This window comes from Chanodichthys erythropterus, chromosome 24, assembly GCF_024489055.1.
Source record: "Chanodichthys erythropterus isolate Z2021 chromosome 24, ASM2448905v1, whole genome shotgun sequence".
Classification (NCBI taxonomy): Eukaryota; Metazoa; Chordata; class Actinopteri; order Cypriniformes; family Xenocyprididae; genus Chanodichthys; species Chanodichthys erythropterus.
Genome location: NC_090244.1, coordinates 11,616,866 through 11,632,817, shown reverse-complemented (window position 1 = coordinate 11,632,817; position 15,952 = coordinate 11,616,866). Strand labels below are relative to the sequence as shown.

The 15,952-nt window shown below is 38.4% G+C and overlaps 2 protein-coding genes across 2 annotated transcripts in view; one reads left to right on the top strand and one right to left on the bottom strand.

The window, feature by feature from the left end:
• nav2b (neuron navigator 2b) overlaps positions 1 to 12,526 on the top strand; it is an 87,207-nt gene extending 74,681 nt beyond the window's left edge. Inside the window, exons 27-40 of the mRNA XM_067380675.1 lie at positions 45 to 217; positions 4,488 to 4,568; positions 5,114 to 5,267; positions 5,399 to 5,546; positions 5,636 to 5,733; positions 5,818 to 5,913; positions 6,002 to 6,170; positions 6,263 to 6,498; positions 6,960 to 7,114; positions 7,230 to 7,301; positions 7,929 to 8,125; positions 10,193 to 10,311; positions 10,400 to 10,603; positions 10,700 to 12,526. Of these exons, the coding sequence (XP_067236776.1) occupies positions 45 to 217; positions 4,488 to 4,568; positions 5,114 to 5,267; positions 5,399 to 5,546; positions 5,636 to 5,733; positions 5,818 to 5,913; positions 6,002 to 6,170; positions 6,263 to 6,498; positions 6,960 to 7,114; positions 7,230 to 7,301; positions 7,929 to 8,125; positions 10,193 to 10,311; positions 10,400 to 10,603; positions 10,700 to 10,825 (2,028 nt within the window). The 3' untranslated portion in view covers positions 10,826 to 12,526. The remainder of the gene's footprint in view (positions 1 to 44; positions 218 to 4,487; positions 4,569 to 5,113; positions 5,268 to 5,398; positions 5,547 to 5,635; positions 5,734 to 5,817; positions 5,914 to 6,001; positions 6,171 to 6,262; positions 6,499 to 6,959; positions 7,115 to 7,229; positions 7,302 to 7,928; positions 8,126 to 10,192; positions 10,312 to 10,399; positions 10,604 to 10,699) is intronic.
• Positions 12,527 to 13,021: 495 nt separating this feature from the next.
• On the bottom strand, positions 13,022 to 15,710 carry dbx1b (developing brain homeobox 1b). The gene is made up of 4 exons (XM_067380457.1): positions 15,353 to 15,710; positions 15,087 to 15,188; positions 13,539 to 13,741; positions 13,022 to 13,444 (listed from the first exon to the last, which is right to left on the bottom strand). Exons 1-4 carry the CDS (start codon positions 15,708 to 15,710, stop codon positions 13,142 to 13,144), a joined length of 966 nt encoding a protein of 321 aa, XP_067236558.1. The 3' UTR covers positions 13,022 to 13,141.
• Between the last annotated feature and the right edge of the window lie 242 nt (positions 15,711 to 15,952).

Genomic DNA, 15,952 nt, shown 5'->3' with positions numbered 1-15,952 from the left:
TTTGTGATGAAAGTATCATAGTAACAGATTTGTTTCTTCCACAGCTGCGGAGCTCCTTTAAACAAGCGTTCGGAAAGAAAAAGTCTCCCAAATCGGCGTCCTCTCACTCGGACATTGAAGAAATGACGGACTCTTCTCTGCCATCTTCACCCAAACTTCCCTATAGCGGCTCGACTGCCTCTTCTCCCATGATACGCAACTCCCACTCCAACTCCCTGTAAGATCCTCACAATAATAATAATGATTATTTATTATTATTATTATATGTAGCCCCGGACATGACATGGAGGGAAAAAATAGTAGGCTAAATCGTAAATCAAGAGAATGAATTAGTAAATCGTGTGCATGATCACATTTTTTTTCTTGCATGTCATGTGCGGGGCTCCGCATTATTATACATTTATTTTATTTTATTATTTTTTTTAAATAATAAAAATAACTAGAATGTACATTTCCTGAAGAAAATGTGAATGGTGCTTGCAGTGGCAAAACACCGGACTCGGTTGCTAGGGTGCTGTAATTGGTTGCTAGGGCGTGGCTATGAAGTTGCTGTGTCACTACTTATTGGCTGGCCGAATCAAAAGAGCCCAGCCCCAAGTCTCTACGACCTTCTGATCCAAAGATATGATCTCACAGATTTGGTCCCCATGTTAAGTCTATGGGACATTTTTCAGACGATTTTTCGTATGCTGTGCGAACAGCGTACACCCGATCACTTAGAAAAGTCATAGCACACCTCTCCTCAATAAGCCGGTCGATTTGACACCTCATTTGTGGGTCTACGTCAAACGGTGCGGGACGAGTTACGCGCCAAAGTTTTGTTCAGGTGAATAGTAATTACAATACTAGAATGTACATTTCCTGAAGAAAATGTGAATGGTGCTTGCAGTGGCAAAATTCGGCACCCGGTTGCTAGGGTGCTGTAATTGGTTGCTAGGGCGAGGCTATGAAGTCAATAGTTATTGGCTGCTTGATAGGCAGAGTCAAAAGAGCCCAGCCCCAAGTCTCTATGACCTTCTAAACCAAAGATATGATCTCACAGATTTGGCCCCCATGTTAAGCCTATGGGAGTTTTTTCAGCCGTTTTTTCGCACGCTGTGCGAACATCGTACACTCGATCGCTTAGAAAAGTCATAGCACACCTCTCCTCAATAAGCCGGTCGATTTGACCCCTCATTCGTGGGTCTGTGACAAACGATGCGGGACGAGTTACGCGCCAAAGTTTTGTCTAGGTGAATAGTAATTACAATACTAGAATGTACATTTCCTGAAGAAAATGTGAATGGTGCTTGCAGTGGCAAACCACCGGACTCGGTTGCTAGGGTGCTGTAATTGGTTGCTAGGGCGTGGCTATGAAGTTGCTGTGTCACTACTTATTGGCTGGCCGAATCAAAAGAGCCCAGCCCCAAGTCTCTACGAACTTCTGATCCAAAGATATGATCTCACAGATTTGGACCCCATGTTAAGTCTATGGGAGTTTTTTCAGCCGTTTTTTTTGTACGCTGTGCGAACATCGTACACCCGATCGCTTAGAAAAGTCATAGCACACCTCTCCTCAATAAGCCGGTCGATTTGACACCTCATTCGTGGGTCTACTACAAACGGTGCGGGACGAGTTACGCGCCAAAGTTTTGTTCAGGTGAATAGTAATTACAATACTAGAATGTACATTTCCTGAAGAAAATGTGAATGGTGCTTGCAGTGGCAAAATTCGGCACCGGTTGCTAGGGTGCTGTAATTGGTTGCTAGGGCGTGGCCATAAAGTCACTACTTATTGGCGGCTTGATAGGCCGAGTCAAAAGAGCCCAGCCCCAAGTCTCTATGACCATCTAAACCAAAGATATGATCTCTCAGATTTGGCCCCCATGTTAAGTCTATGGAAGTTTTTTCAGCCGTTTTTTCGTACGCTGTGCGAACATCGTACACCTAATCGCTTAGAAAAGTCATAGCACACCTCTCCTCAATAAGCCGGTCGATTTGACACCTCATTCGTGGGTCTACGACAAAAACTGCGGGACGAGTTACGCGCCAAAGTTTTGTTCAGGTGAATAGTAATTACAATACTAGAATGTACATTTCCTGAAGAAAATGTGAATGGTGCTTGCAGTGGCAAAACTCGGCACTCTTGATTAGCATGATGCTAACATAATTACCGTCCTGCTAGGATGTTTTTATCAAGATGCTAACATGATTAGCATGTTCTTAGCATTATGCTTAACACCCTTAGCATGCTGCTTAGCATGTTTTTAGAAAGATGCTAATCATGTTAGCATTATGCTAGCAACATCTTAACATGATTAGCATTTGTTCTAGCATAATGCTTAACACCCTTAGCATGCTGCTAGCATGTTTTTAGAAAGATGCTAATCATGTTAGCATAATGCAGCAACATGCTAACATGATTAGCATAATCTAGGCATGATCTTAGCATGATTACCATGTTGCTTAGCATGTTTTTAACAAATGCTTAACATAATTAGCATGTTTGCTAAGCATGATGCTAACATGATTAACATGCTACTAGCATGATCTTGCTAACACAATTAGCATGTTACCAGCATGATGTAACACATTTTTACTAGTTTGTGTCATGTTTAAACCCTAAGCTAATCACTATTAGCATGTAGCTATTCACTGCTAGCATGTGTAGCATGTTGGAAGTTCAGTTTGCTAGCATGAGTCAAAAGAGCCAACCGCCATGTCTCTATGATGCTCTGATGCAGAGATATAGATCTTGCTAAACGGTTGCTAGGGTACTCTGTTTGGTTGCTAAGGAGTGGCTTGGCAGCTACCAATGATGATACTCCAAAGGCTGCTTGACAATATAAACCAACCCCCATGTCTTTATGATGTTCTGATGCAGAGATATAGATCTTGCAAAACGGTTGCTAGGGTACTCTGTTTGGTTGCTAGGGAGTGGCTTGGCAGCTGCTGGTAATGATAAACCAAAGGCTGCTTGCCAGTATAAATGATATAAACCAATCCCCATGCCTCTATGATATTCAGATTTGAAGATATCTGCCTATGCTTTGGGTTGCTAGGGTGCTTTAAATGGTTGCTAAGGCGTGGCTCTGATGTCTTTTAAGGTGATTTGTGATTGGCGGTTTGCTGCCTCCAGTCAAATGAGCCCACCCTCTTGTTTGTACGACACTTCTATCCAAAGATATTCATTTGATCTTTTTCAATGGAAGTCAATGGAACTTGTTGCTATGGTGCTCTATATGGTTGCTAGGGCGTGGCTTGATAGCTTCACAATGATCCTGAGAGACTGATTGGTTGCCTGAGTAAAATGGGCCCACCCCCTTGTCTCTATGACATTGTGATCCAGAGTTATGTTCAATACAAAATCCCTATGTAATTTCCCATAGTAGGAAAAACACAGTACTTCCTGGTTCATGGGCACGGCTTCACCATAGTATGTCTATGGGGCAACTTTGGGCAGCTCTTGCGCCCCAGGGGTACAACTTACACCCCATTTGGAGGTATGGTCTGAGAGAGCCTATCAGGCTCTTCAAACGTGGTAACCCACATGTTTCTATGAAATTCTCGTTAGGAGCTATTACTCATCAAAGTTTGTCCCAATGCAAAGTCTATGGGATTTTTTTCGCTACTTTTTCGCCCGCCGGACGAACATCGTACACCCGATCGCTTATAAAAGTCATAGCACACCTGTCCTCAATGAGCCGGTCGATTTGACACCTCATTCATGGGTCTATGACAAAAACTGCGGGAGGAGTAGCGCGCAGAAATTGTGTCCAGAAGAAGAAGAAGAAGAATAATAAGTATGCAGAAGAATAAGAATGGAGCTTTGCCTTTGGCAAGCACCATTAATAATAAAATATGTTAATAAGAATAGTTTTACAATAAACCCAAACTAAACCCATAATTCTGTATTCTATTTTTTATTTAATCTCAGAGTGAGTGTACATTAAAATAAAATTAAATATTTTAATATTAATTCTACATTAATACAATTATTAATTATTATTATTTATTACTGCTTATTATTATTAGTATTATTAGTATTTAGTATTGTTATAAATAATATTTATTTTTTAAATTACTTAATTATTTCTTATTTTTATATTAATAATTTATTACTATATTATTATTATAAATAATAATATTTATGTTGTTTGTTATATTTTATTATTATATAAAGTATTTGTAATAAATAATCAATGTATTATTATTTCTTATTTTTCCATAATAATTATGGTAGCACATTTCTGGAAGTTTCTTAAGCCTCGTTTTGGACGGAGGAAGGATTTATAATAGTCAAGCACCATTTACAATGTGATTTAGTCTAGGACTAGGTGGTGTTTTTGGAAAATACCACCCATTTTATAAACTAAAAAGTTACACACAACCAGAATTTATGTCGCTACTGAGTAACTCTTAATGTGATGGCACTGTCGGATATAACACTTTATAAATGGAAAACCCTCAGAGTTTCTCTCATGGTTGATATATGTGTATGTTCATAGTCCTCAACTGTCCTCCCTGCCTGCACACGGGCCTGTCTGGGGCTGTAGCCGCAAGACCATGAGGTCTGCCTCACTGGCACGGTAAAAGAGAATGGCACAAATCATACCAATATTTCTCAATCTCTGATGATCAGTTCCAAGAACACAATGCCAAGAACAGATGTTCAACCAATGACTCCTAGATTAGCCTTTCAGGACTTGTTCGTCCTGAGCAATTAACAGTTTTAAAACACTGTGTGCCCTGATTCATAAATAATTAAGTATTGCTGCTATTACTGAATGGACGTATTCATTCACTACTTCCACAGTTCATTAATGGAAAATTCACTTTCACAGTTAATCATTTTCTGATGATTTGTGATTTTTCCAAAACAAAACAATAAACTAATCTTAAATTATTATGTTTTGTTTTGTTTTGTTTTGTTTGTATTTTGTTTATATATTGCTTGGTCTTCATTTGTTTTGTTTTTATTTGTTTGTATTTTTGTTTTATATTTTGCTTTGATTTTTGTTTATGTTTTGCTTTTACTATTTTTTTGTTTGTTTTTGTTTTTTACTAATGCATTTCAAAGTAGTCTTGTTTATTTTCTTTTTTGTGTTTGATATTACGTACGTGTTTGTCGCAGGATCTCTGAGTGTACGGACAGCGACGCTGAAACAGTCATGCAGCTGCGCAGTGAACTGCGCGATAAAGAAATGAAACTTACAGACATCAGATTGGAGGCTTTAAGCTCTGCCCACCAACTGGACCAGCTGCGAGAATCCATGAACCGCATGCAAGTGAGCATCTGCTTAAACTAATTTTTTTAATGCGCTCATACATACATATTCTTGATTATACATTCAATATGTTTTGATATAATGTTACTTAATTTTGTGAAGGTGTCACAAATGTAATTTTATGCTAATAGATTGAGATAGAAAGGCTGAAAGTGGAAAATGACCGATTAAAGATGGAGAGCAGGGGAAGCGGTAGCAGAGCTCCTTCTCAGATGTCCATCTCCCCTTCATCTGTAGGCCTTTCCTCTCAACTTAGCCTCACAGAATCCACAAGCTTAGGTATTAAAGACTTTTCAACTTCAAAAAGTATGGTATTTTTCAAAGAAACCTGGCATTATAAGCTGTTGAAATTCTCTGTTGGCTTTTAGATATGTTGCTAGAAGACAGTGGAGATGGAAGTTCCTGGAAAGAGGGACAACATGTGAAGGTTGTGGTCAGTCTGGAGAAAGATCCAGAGTGGAAAGAGGTACAAGTCAAGACATTTCAGCAAAAATAACCCAGTGATCTCATCAGTGTCGCTTCAAGCAGTTCTTTGTGTTGCTTTTGGCAGGAGTGTAGACCTTCTCAGTTCTTGCTGGGCTGCATTGGTGTCAGTGGAAAAACCAAATGGGACGTACTAGATGGGGTAGTCAGGCGCCTTTTTAAGGTACAAAAACTCCTTATTTTAGAATTTAGTGACATTTGAGCTGAAAAAACTTCTTTACAACACAATCACATTTCTGTCACTCCAACAGGAATATATCATCTACGTGGATCCTGTCACACAGTTGGGTTTGAACACTGACTGTGTGATGGAGTACAGCATTGGAGACATCCATCGCGCCAGCGATGCAGATATACCAGAACTCCTGCCCTGCGGTTATCTTGTGGGAGAAAGCGATACCATCTCAGTCAAGCTGAAAGGTACAATTATTGCCCTTTTGTAAGAAACTACACCACTGCATACATTGACAAAAGAGTTCCTCATGATCCAAACCTTCTCTCTCCCTCTACAGACTTGTCTGACAACAGTCAGGACAGTTTGGCGTTCGAGACGCTCATTCCAAAGCCGGTTCTGCAGCGATACATCTCTCAGCTTGAGGAGCACAGACGAATCATCTTTTCAGGGCCTTCTGGAACAGGGAAGAGTTTTCTAGCCAGCAGACTGGCTGAGTACATGGTCCGAAAAGAGGGAAAACATCTGGAGCATCAAGCAATCGCCACCTTCAATGTTGATAACAAAACTACTAAGGTCAGTGAAGCTGCTTTAATAAAAAATATGGAATGCAGTCAGGTTTATATGCTACTCAATGTTTATTGTCAACAGTGGGTGATTGTGGGAAGCTGTTTTAAAGGATTAGTTCACTTTTAAATGAAAGTTACCCCAATATTTACTCACCCTCAAGCAATCCTAGGTGTATAGGACTTTCTTCTTTCTGACATGCTCGTTGGTATCGCTCACTGCCATAATAAAGCTTGAATGCGTCAGGATATTTATTAATATAACTCAGACTGTGTTCATCAGAAAGAAGAAAGTCATATACACGTAGCATGGCTTGAGGGTGAGTAAAGCTTTGGGTAATTTTCATTTTAAGGTGAACTATTCCTTTAAGTAATTTGATTGAATTGAAAATTGAAAAAAAACATGGTTTTGCTTTCAGCGTGTGGTAAATTTGAAGGTTCTTGTAAAAAGGCACAATGTGTATTATACAGGAGCTGAAGCAGTACTTGTCCAACCTGGCAGACCAGTGTAAGAACAGTGAACCGGCTGTGGACCTGCCTGCAGTGCTCATACTAGATAACCTTCACCATGTCGGTTCACTGGCCGAGATTTTCAACGGCCTGCTCAGCTGCAAGAACCACCAGTGGTGAGCAACTCACACAACAGTTTATATCAATAAATGATTCTAACTGTGAAAATGCAGATATTTTCATGTTTCACGATATATTTCATTTATATTTAATTGCATTATTTTCTCACAGTCCGTACATCATTGGAACCATGAATCAAGCCCCATCACCCACCGCAAATCTGCAGCTTCATCATAATTTCAGGTATCATCCCATTCAGATTACAGTGTGATGCTCTATTAGCATTATTAGCATTATTTAATAATTTGCTATTATTTTTCTTTATTAGCTACATATATACATACAATTATATAAACACATAGTAAAATCATGAAAATAACCTTCTTTTTTTTCATAGATTTAGAATTAAATAGAATTAAACTTTTTTATTATATTGTATAGCATATACCAGTGTTTCTCAACCAGGGGTCCATGGACCCCTAGTGGTCCTTGACATAATGCCAGGGGTCCTTATATCACTTATCTGAATATGAATTTTTGTATATTTTGACATTTGAAATGTTCCCATAAAAGAAGATAATATATGTATAATATAACTGCCGATATGATTATAAATTAATACTACGTTAGTTGACTTGTCCTATATTTAATTTATTGCATTTGGTCATCACAAAGATGGTTTGGTCATCCCTGAGGTTGTCCATTACTCAAAAAAGGTTGATATTCACTGGCATATACAACTGGAGTTAGCTGTATATATCTCAAGTGACCACAAGAGGGCCCGCAAGCATTTCTCAAAGCTTATTAAGCTTGAGCTTATTATGCATGGATAAAGGTGGAACTGGTCTTGTACTTGGTCTCTTATTTCAGATGGGTTTTATGTGCCAATCATACTGAACCAGTAAAAGGTTTTCTGGGTCGATTCCTGCGGCGGAAGCTTCTAGAAACCGAGATCAGCAGTCGTGTGAGGAACGGCGAGCTAGTTAAGATTATTGAGTGGATCCCGTGTGTTTGGCATCATCTCAACCGCTTTCTGGAAACACATAGTTCTTCTGATGTCACAATTGGTGAGTGAGGCCACAGCCAATCACAGTCACAATCACCCAGATGCCTACCTGAGAAATTCTCAACTCCTTCCCAGCTAACAGAATTTTGTTATAAGAACGTTCTCTAAATATTCAGTGTTGGTTCTCGTCCAGTTTTCTTGACATTCCAGGAACGTTTTTATAAGGTATAATGTTCCTCAAACGTTCTTTCAACTTAATTTTAATGTAAAATTCAACATTGTAGGAACGTTGATTTGTAACATTCCAAGAACATAAATTGTCCAGTTTTCTTAATGTTAGTAGAATGTTATTTAAAGGTTAGTATGATGTTCCTGAAACATTCTTTCAATCATTCAATCACCTGCTGTGAACAAACACTGAAAGAAAGAGAAATAAGAACACAAATTACAACTTTCTTCATCTGCAGCCTTAGACGAACTGAAGATAAAAGACATTAAATCTCTGAAGATCTGATTAAACAACTCCACAAACAGCATTAGCAGCTTCACTTATTACTAACCAGACTGACTTTATTTCTGTCACACATCTACAGAAGTTCTTATTGAGAATTAACAGAAGTTTAGATGTTTCGTTTGAGGTCTCCATCATGGAGGTTGGTGGTTGCTTTAGTTGAGCTCTTGACCCCTGAATATTGTAAAGTTGCTTCCTTAGCAGCAATCGCATGTGTTTTCAGAAAACATTTCTGCGTTGATAAAGTAGATCAACATGTTTGTTTTAATAACAGACAAATGACTGCAATAAAGTGGTTTAATCAATTGCTTTATTGTAGATTTCTTTAATTGTGGTATTGTAGTGTTTTTGTGAAAAGGTAATAATACTCATATGTGATATAAACAAGTTTTAACACTAAACTGATTTATATTGGATTGTCCAAAATTTAGAAGTTAAAACTGACACACTTAGATATCAGAACTCATCATACAAACCTCAACAATGGTGACAATTTAAAAAAAAAAATTGCTGCATAATTTATTCATGTCGCAATGCATGCTGGGAACCATGAATGTGTTTTGTATGCTGGCATGAAGCATACATCACCATTGTTGTGTTTCATATGCCGAATGTTTATGTCTCAATGTATGAATGAGACAAAACAATGTTTTAAAACGTTAACAATGACAGTGTTGCAATTTATATTTTTCACATTGGTTGATTTTGATACAGTATTTCAATTTTTTAAATTAGCAATTACAGAAAAAAAGCAGTTGTTTAAACCACTTTATTGCAGTCATTTGTCTGTTATTAAAACAGACATGTTGAACGTCTTTACCAACGCAGAAATGTTTTCTGAAAACACATGCGATTGCTGATAAGGAAGCAACTTTACAATACTCAGGGGTCAAGAGCTCAACTAAAGCAACCACCAACCTCCATGATGGAGACCTCAAACGAAACATCTAAACTTCTGTTAATTCTCAATAAGAACTTCTGTAGATGTGTGACAGAAATAAAGTCAGTCTGGTTAGTAATAAGTGAAGCTGCTAATGCTGTTTGTGGAGTTGTTTAATCAGATCTTCAGAGATTTAATGTCTTTTATCTTCAGTTCATCTAAGGCTGTGGATGAAGAAAGTTGTAGTTTGTGTTTTTATTTCTCTTTCTTTCAGTGTTTGTTCACAGCAGTTGATTGAATGATTGAAAGAACATTTCAGGAACATCATACTAACCTTTAAATAACATTATACTAACATTAAGGAAACTGGAAAATTTGTGTTCTTGGAATGTTACAAATCAACGTTGAATTTTACATTAAAATTAAGTTGAAAGAACGTCTATGGAACATCATACTAACCTTTAAATAACATTCTACTAACATTAAGAAAACTGGACATTTTCATGTTCTTGGAATGTTACAGATCAACGTTCCTAGAATGTTGAATTTTAGATCAAAATTAGGTTGAAAGAACGTTTGAGGAACATTATACCTTATAAAAACTGTCCTGGAATATCAAGAAAACTGGACGTTTTTTACGCTCCCAGAACCAACACTGAATATTTAGAGAACGTTCTTATAACAAAATTCTGATAGCTGGGTTCTAACGATGGTTTATATAAATAAAATCACCACAGGACCCCGGCTCTTTCTGTCCTGCCCAATGGATGTAGAAGGCTCAAGAGTGTGGTTCACTGATCTGTGGAACTACTCCATCATCCCTTACATGCTAGAGGCTGTGAGAGAGGGGCTACAGGTAAGGGCATCTTCCATCAAGTGTTGTATCTGTTGCAGTACTAGGATGCTAAAGCAAGTAAACGAACACCTGCCCATGTGTTATGCAGATGTATGGCCGTAAGGCAGCATGGGAGGACCCGGCGAAGTGGGTGATGGAGAGCTTCCCTTGGGTGGCAAGTCCACAGCAACATGAATGGCATTCCCTGCTGCGACTTCGGCCGGAGGATGTGGGGTTCGACGGGTACAATATATCTCAGCAGGGCAGCCCAGGCAAGCAACCTGCTCAGGGAAAATCAGAAGAAGACCCACTGGTAAGTGTTATCTGTATTTATTCATTATAGAACTCAAATATCTCTGATGTATGTATGCATATATACTATACTACTAAGCTGTTCCTATCACCACAGATGAATATGTTAATGAGGTTGAAGGAGACGGCCCACTGCACAGGAACGGAGAGCTACGATAGTGATTCCACCAGCAACAGTCACCAAGATGATATGCTGGACTCTTCGTTAGAATCTACACTGTGAAAATACTTTAAAATGTTAAATTACGAAACGGAGACTTTTGAATATCAGATCCGGCTTTTCTATGAAACTACAGGGTGCTGGTAACCTTCAAAACAGGGTGCTGGAAACCCTAAAAAATCATAATTGCTCAGTAAGACACACTGATCATCACCTGAAATAGGAGAAAAACATGCTCAAGCGCTTCAGAGAGCATCATTTCTACAAATGGACTGTAGATGGCGGTATAAGGCTGTTCAGCCAAGTCACGTTTATTTTCATTCATATTATACTAAAAGGATCTCATGTTGCTTGACTATTGAACTTCTTTGGTGCTCAACTTGATAAAATTGCCTTACGACTTTTGTGTAAAGGGTTGAGATGGGTTTGCTTATGTCTTAGATTTCTACACAAATAATGCAAGGACATTATAGCCTTCAAATGGTGCACTATCTGTGGGACCTAACAGAGAAATATAGTGTAATGTGAACTATATTGTGGTTGCTTTTTGGCAACAAAAGAGTGTTTTGGTAACTTGTTCTTATCATAAAGAGATTTTTTTGAAAAAGTATTGAAAATATCAAAGTGAATGCTGTAAGTTTTATCATTTTGTGCCAGGAGAATAATTTGTGCCTCTTAGTACAATAATCTCTATGCAATATTGTAACATTCAAAGAATATTTAACTTTCTGGTAAAACTTTAGTCAAGTTCTGATGATAAAAATTCTGAATTAAAAAAAACCCCATCACAGACATCCATCAAGTGACAATGTAGTGGCATTATACAATGCAACCCTGTTTGTTGATATTAGGAAGACTTACAATAAAGCCAAAACCGACCTCAATTTTATAACTTCTTATTCCCAAACTCTTCCCAAATAATTCTGTGAGGAAAACTGAATAAAATGTGAGTCCTCTTTGTTCAGTGAGTATGTTTTCCTAAATTACTTGTTGAAGGGAGAAAGAAACTCTATTGTGTGTATCATTGAGGTCTGTATGTACTGAAGATCTTGGGGGTAGTTATACATACATTAGAAAAGGTCTGGCACATGGATCCGTGGGATGTGCTTTAGTTTGAATTGGGGGTTAGCGTGTCTAGTGGCCCCCTCAGCAGTATTAATGTGGCAAACATTAGCATGAGGTCCAAATGGATTACTGGGAGTTGCTTTATTTAAAAGATTTAATTTTGTTTACCTAGAAAATGTTGGTGTTGTTTTCAGAATGTTTTAATAGACCTTATACAGTATTTCTTTTCTTGTTTGTGTTTTTCTGTGTTATATACCGCCAAATAATCTTGCTTTGTTTCAAGTACTGCCAAGATTTTTTTTTTCACTTTAAACACATCTATATGTGAAAACATTTGTGTGAATATAGCCTATTGAAATGAGTTAAATTAAAATAATAAGAGGCAAATAGCATCTAATTTTCCATAAATTGCAGGTAATTTTAGAAGTAAGTGAGTTTTGATTTTATTTGTGTATATTTTCTGTTGTACTGTATTTTTGTAAATATTTTCCTCGTAGTTTTTAAGAGTTTTAAAGTTGTTAATGTTTAATGATGTTTTTCAGTGTAGTGATCTCATGTTGCCCTTTTTGGAATAAATGTGATCATTTTCCTGTCCAAATATCAGTTTCTGTCATTTATTCAGTTGCAAACAGTCAACACTTGTTTACTCCTTCCCCAACTTAAAAAAAACACAAGTCATCAAATTGTTTAATTGATATTACTGGCAGGTCTGATAATAAACCATAACTACTGGGAAATTAATTTTGTCATCACTTTTTTTCCCTTTTTTTTTAAACTTAAGGAGTTTGTTAAAACAGACACTCAATTACAAATATTGCTTGTAAATTAAGAGGCAAAATCAATTAGGCAAACAATCAAATACAATTATTGTATGTATGGCCATGTAAAGAACATACAATTTTAATTTCAAGGGAGACAAAAATGAAAATTATGGTATTTTGCTTTGGATTTTTAATTTGTAAAAATACTTTTTTTCACATATATATACATTTTTACAAAAAAACATCAGTATACAAAATAATATAAGATTTTTAAGTTAGAAATGTGCCATCTACGTATTTTTAAGATTATAGACAAAGTATCCCAAATCATTAAGAAAGATTATAATAATCTTAGTATAAAAATTCCATACAAAATATTCATACAAAACGCTATACAAGCTGCCAAAAACGCAGCGGTTACAACATTCTCTCTTCGACTGAAAGCTTTGCTATCAATAAAGTTCACACAGCTACTGTGTCAAACAAGACAAAGTTTTTCTCCAGTTTTGTGCATGAACATAACTCATTGGAAATTACATAGTCTGTTTAATGATTATGAAACGGTTATTTCCTCGTCCTCTGATTCTGAGAAGTCTGAGTGCTTGCTGGAAATGGAAGGCGAATTGAAATGGAAATCTGCGTTGAGCTCGTGATCTCTGCCCGCCTGAAATATAGGCGCGCGCGGGCTTTCTCTCAGAGCCGCGTCATTTTCAAACTTTTTCCCAACGTCACTAAGGTCAGGATTGGGGTTCAATTTCGTCGGCAATGTTTGTTCCCTGCAACCTCCTGACGACAGAAGCTCTCTTTCTTTGGAATTGCGCCATTTCATTCTTCGGTTTTGGAACCAAATTTTTACCTGACAACAAAGAGTTAGCAAAACATTAGCACAACAGTTTACCTCAGACATAAGGTGCGATACAAAACTATGTTTGTGGACAACTTCAGCTTACCTGAGAGTCTTTGAGGCCAAGTTTCGTCGCCAATTTCTTTCTGTCTGGTTTGCTGATGTATTTCTGTTTCTGAAACATCTTTTCCAATGCTTTGCGCTGCACGTCAGAGAAGACTGCCCGTCGAAGCATTCCTCTTCTTGGCTTCCCTCGAGCCGTGAGTGGCCATGCGAAAGTCCCGGGAATGGGCACTGCTGAGGAAGATGCTGTAAGAAGAAACCAAACAGATTATTTTAAAAGTCTACCTTATCAACGTTTCCCTTAAAATGAGCAAATATTGGTCTTTTCAAAGAACAGGAAGTAGTCATTGGGCTTGGAATGAAAGTTGGGCTTTAATGTTTTTTTAAACCAGTCCGTATGAGTGATACGCAACGAGGAAGCTAATTAGCACATTGCTTGGTTCCCAAAAGCATTGGTATGGTAACAAGGGCGAGCAGTCATTCAGAGCGCTCCAGTGAAAGATAGAGGTGCTAATGAAGCGTGGACGGTAATTGTGTAGTAATGAACTGACTGAAAAAGGCTTAGGACAGGCCACTAAAGCCATATATTACGGCCACAAAAGAGATTTACACTTAAAAACTAAACACAACGGCATGCCAGGGACATTTTGAGAATACTGATGGCGGGGGACTATGTTTGCCCCCAAATATTTTCATTAAATGGACACGAAAAGCCATTCATACTGCTCAAGTTGTTTTGTTGACGTATTCACACCGCGGTGAAAAGAATCAGTCTATTATCGTCGGTCTGAATGAGTGCACGATCCACAAGGCTATTTGTAGCCCGCATTCACTGGAGTGATGGACATGAAGCTTAACGCAAAATAGACCCACTTTTATTGATTTTCTCTGAGGTATACGTAAAAGATTTAGCGTTAACCAACATACAAATACAATAGTTGTGATCATTAAATTGTTTAGAGTACATTTTGAGTAACTAGCCTACAATCAAGTTTGCTACTACTTGAAAACACAGTAGCCTAATTAAGACTACTACACCCTGTTAAGCAATTTTCATGCTGCTACATGAGACCAAAACTTTTGCTTGGACGTCCCGTGAAGACTCCCCACACGCTATGTGGTCTTGTGAGAATATTGAAACACTGAATAGAAGCTAATAGGGGAATTAGTCCATGACTGGTAAATGCCTATCAGCAGCATGCTTAAGTCAACGACGGGTCTGTGTGTGGCTGCCCAGAGGGAGCTGACCAATTGGTCATGGTGCTGAAAGCATTGTTGCCAATCAGTAACTAAGTACACTGGCTCGGTGGGAAAAGGCAGCGATGAAGAGAAGCCAACAGTTTGCTTGTGAGAGTGGACCCGCCTTAAATTGGGACCATGACAATTCCGGCTAATTTGTGGATTAGGGGAAGCGGTGCAAAATGTCAGCAGTCACTGCGTTTGCTAAATAGGGCATCAAATTAGCGAGACTGATTCCACAATGTCCTACAAATTCCAGCATTGGAAGCAGATTCTGAAAGCCCATCAGTTTGACCGAATTAAGAAGTGACGCAGCGATTTTTAGGAATAGTGTATAGGCTAGTTGACCCACCTGGGAAATATGATGCTCTGATGAATGGGTGGAATGAGCCGTCAAAACATGGGAACGGAAATGTTTTCACATTCATCCCTTGCACTGAAGGTGGTGGTGAAGCTATGACACAAAATAAAGTGGACATCAATTAATGAAGTGTACTTGTACAAGTTGAGTGCGTTTATAACATGAATGTCATCGCTAATTTCTTAATTTGCGTATTTTAAACAAATATTTAAGACGTTTTATCAATTACATAATTTATAAACATAAGAGAAACCTACCGTTTCGTGTTGTTGACGCGAGAATCGCATTCACTCCAAACTTCAAGTAATTTGGATCGTTGGAAATTGATGTTTGTGGAGAGCTTGATCTTTTTGGCAAAGACGTAGACATGGCGATGTGGACTGCGGAGGAGTTGTTCAGAGTTGTGGCTCCTGTGGCCGGAGGAGATGCACTTGGGGACGGGATGCTCCTGTGCATGAAGTTGGCAGGTCTGCTGATCCGCAACAGGTCGTCCACCAGGAAACTCGAGTGCGTGGTGAACGCCGAATGTAAAGAGGGAGGCAAGGAAAGAGCCGCCGAGGGCCGCAGAAAGTTCGGATACATAGCAGGTGGCGCAATAACACTTGGCAACATCATTGCACCGTTTTTTAAGAAAATGACAGCGAAGAATTCACGTGCTACTACTCTCAATGCAGAGGCTTGCGTTGATTAGAGTCCAAGAGGGCAGAATGAAGGAGCTCTTGTCCGTCTCTCTCTCTTCCAGGGGTTTTATAGTGGACCGCTGGAGAAGCCTTTTCATGGTTGACAGCTCTAACAATGAAGTTCAGCCAAATTCTCCACGTGAGTTCCGTTTACTCTAAGGGCGTCGCGCCCTGATT

Coding starts and splice junctions, on each gene's coding strand:
- dbx1b (XM_067380457.1), bottom strand. CDS start 15,710: ATGATGTTGCCAAGTGTTATTGCGCCACCTGCTATGTATCCGAACTTT. Junction 15,189..15,352: donor CGCGTCAACAACACGAAACG/GTAGGTTTCTCT, acceptor TTTGTGTCATAG/CTTCACCACCACCTTCAGTG. Junction 13,445..13,538: donor TTGGCCTCAAAGACTCTCAG/GTAAGCTGAAGT, acceptor CTTTGTTGTCAG/GTAAAAATTTGGTTCCAAAA.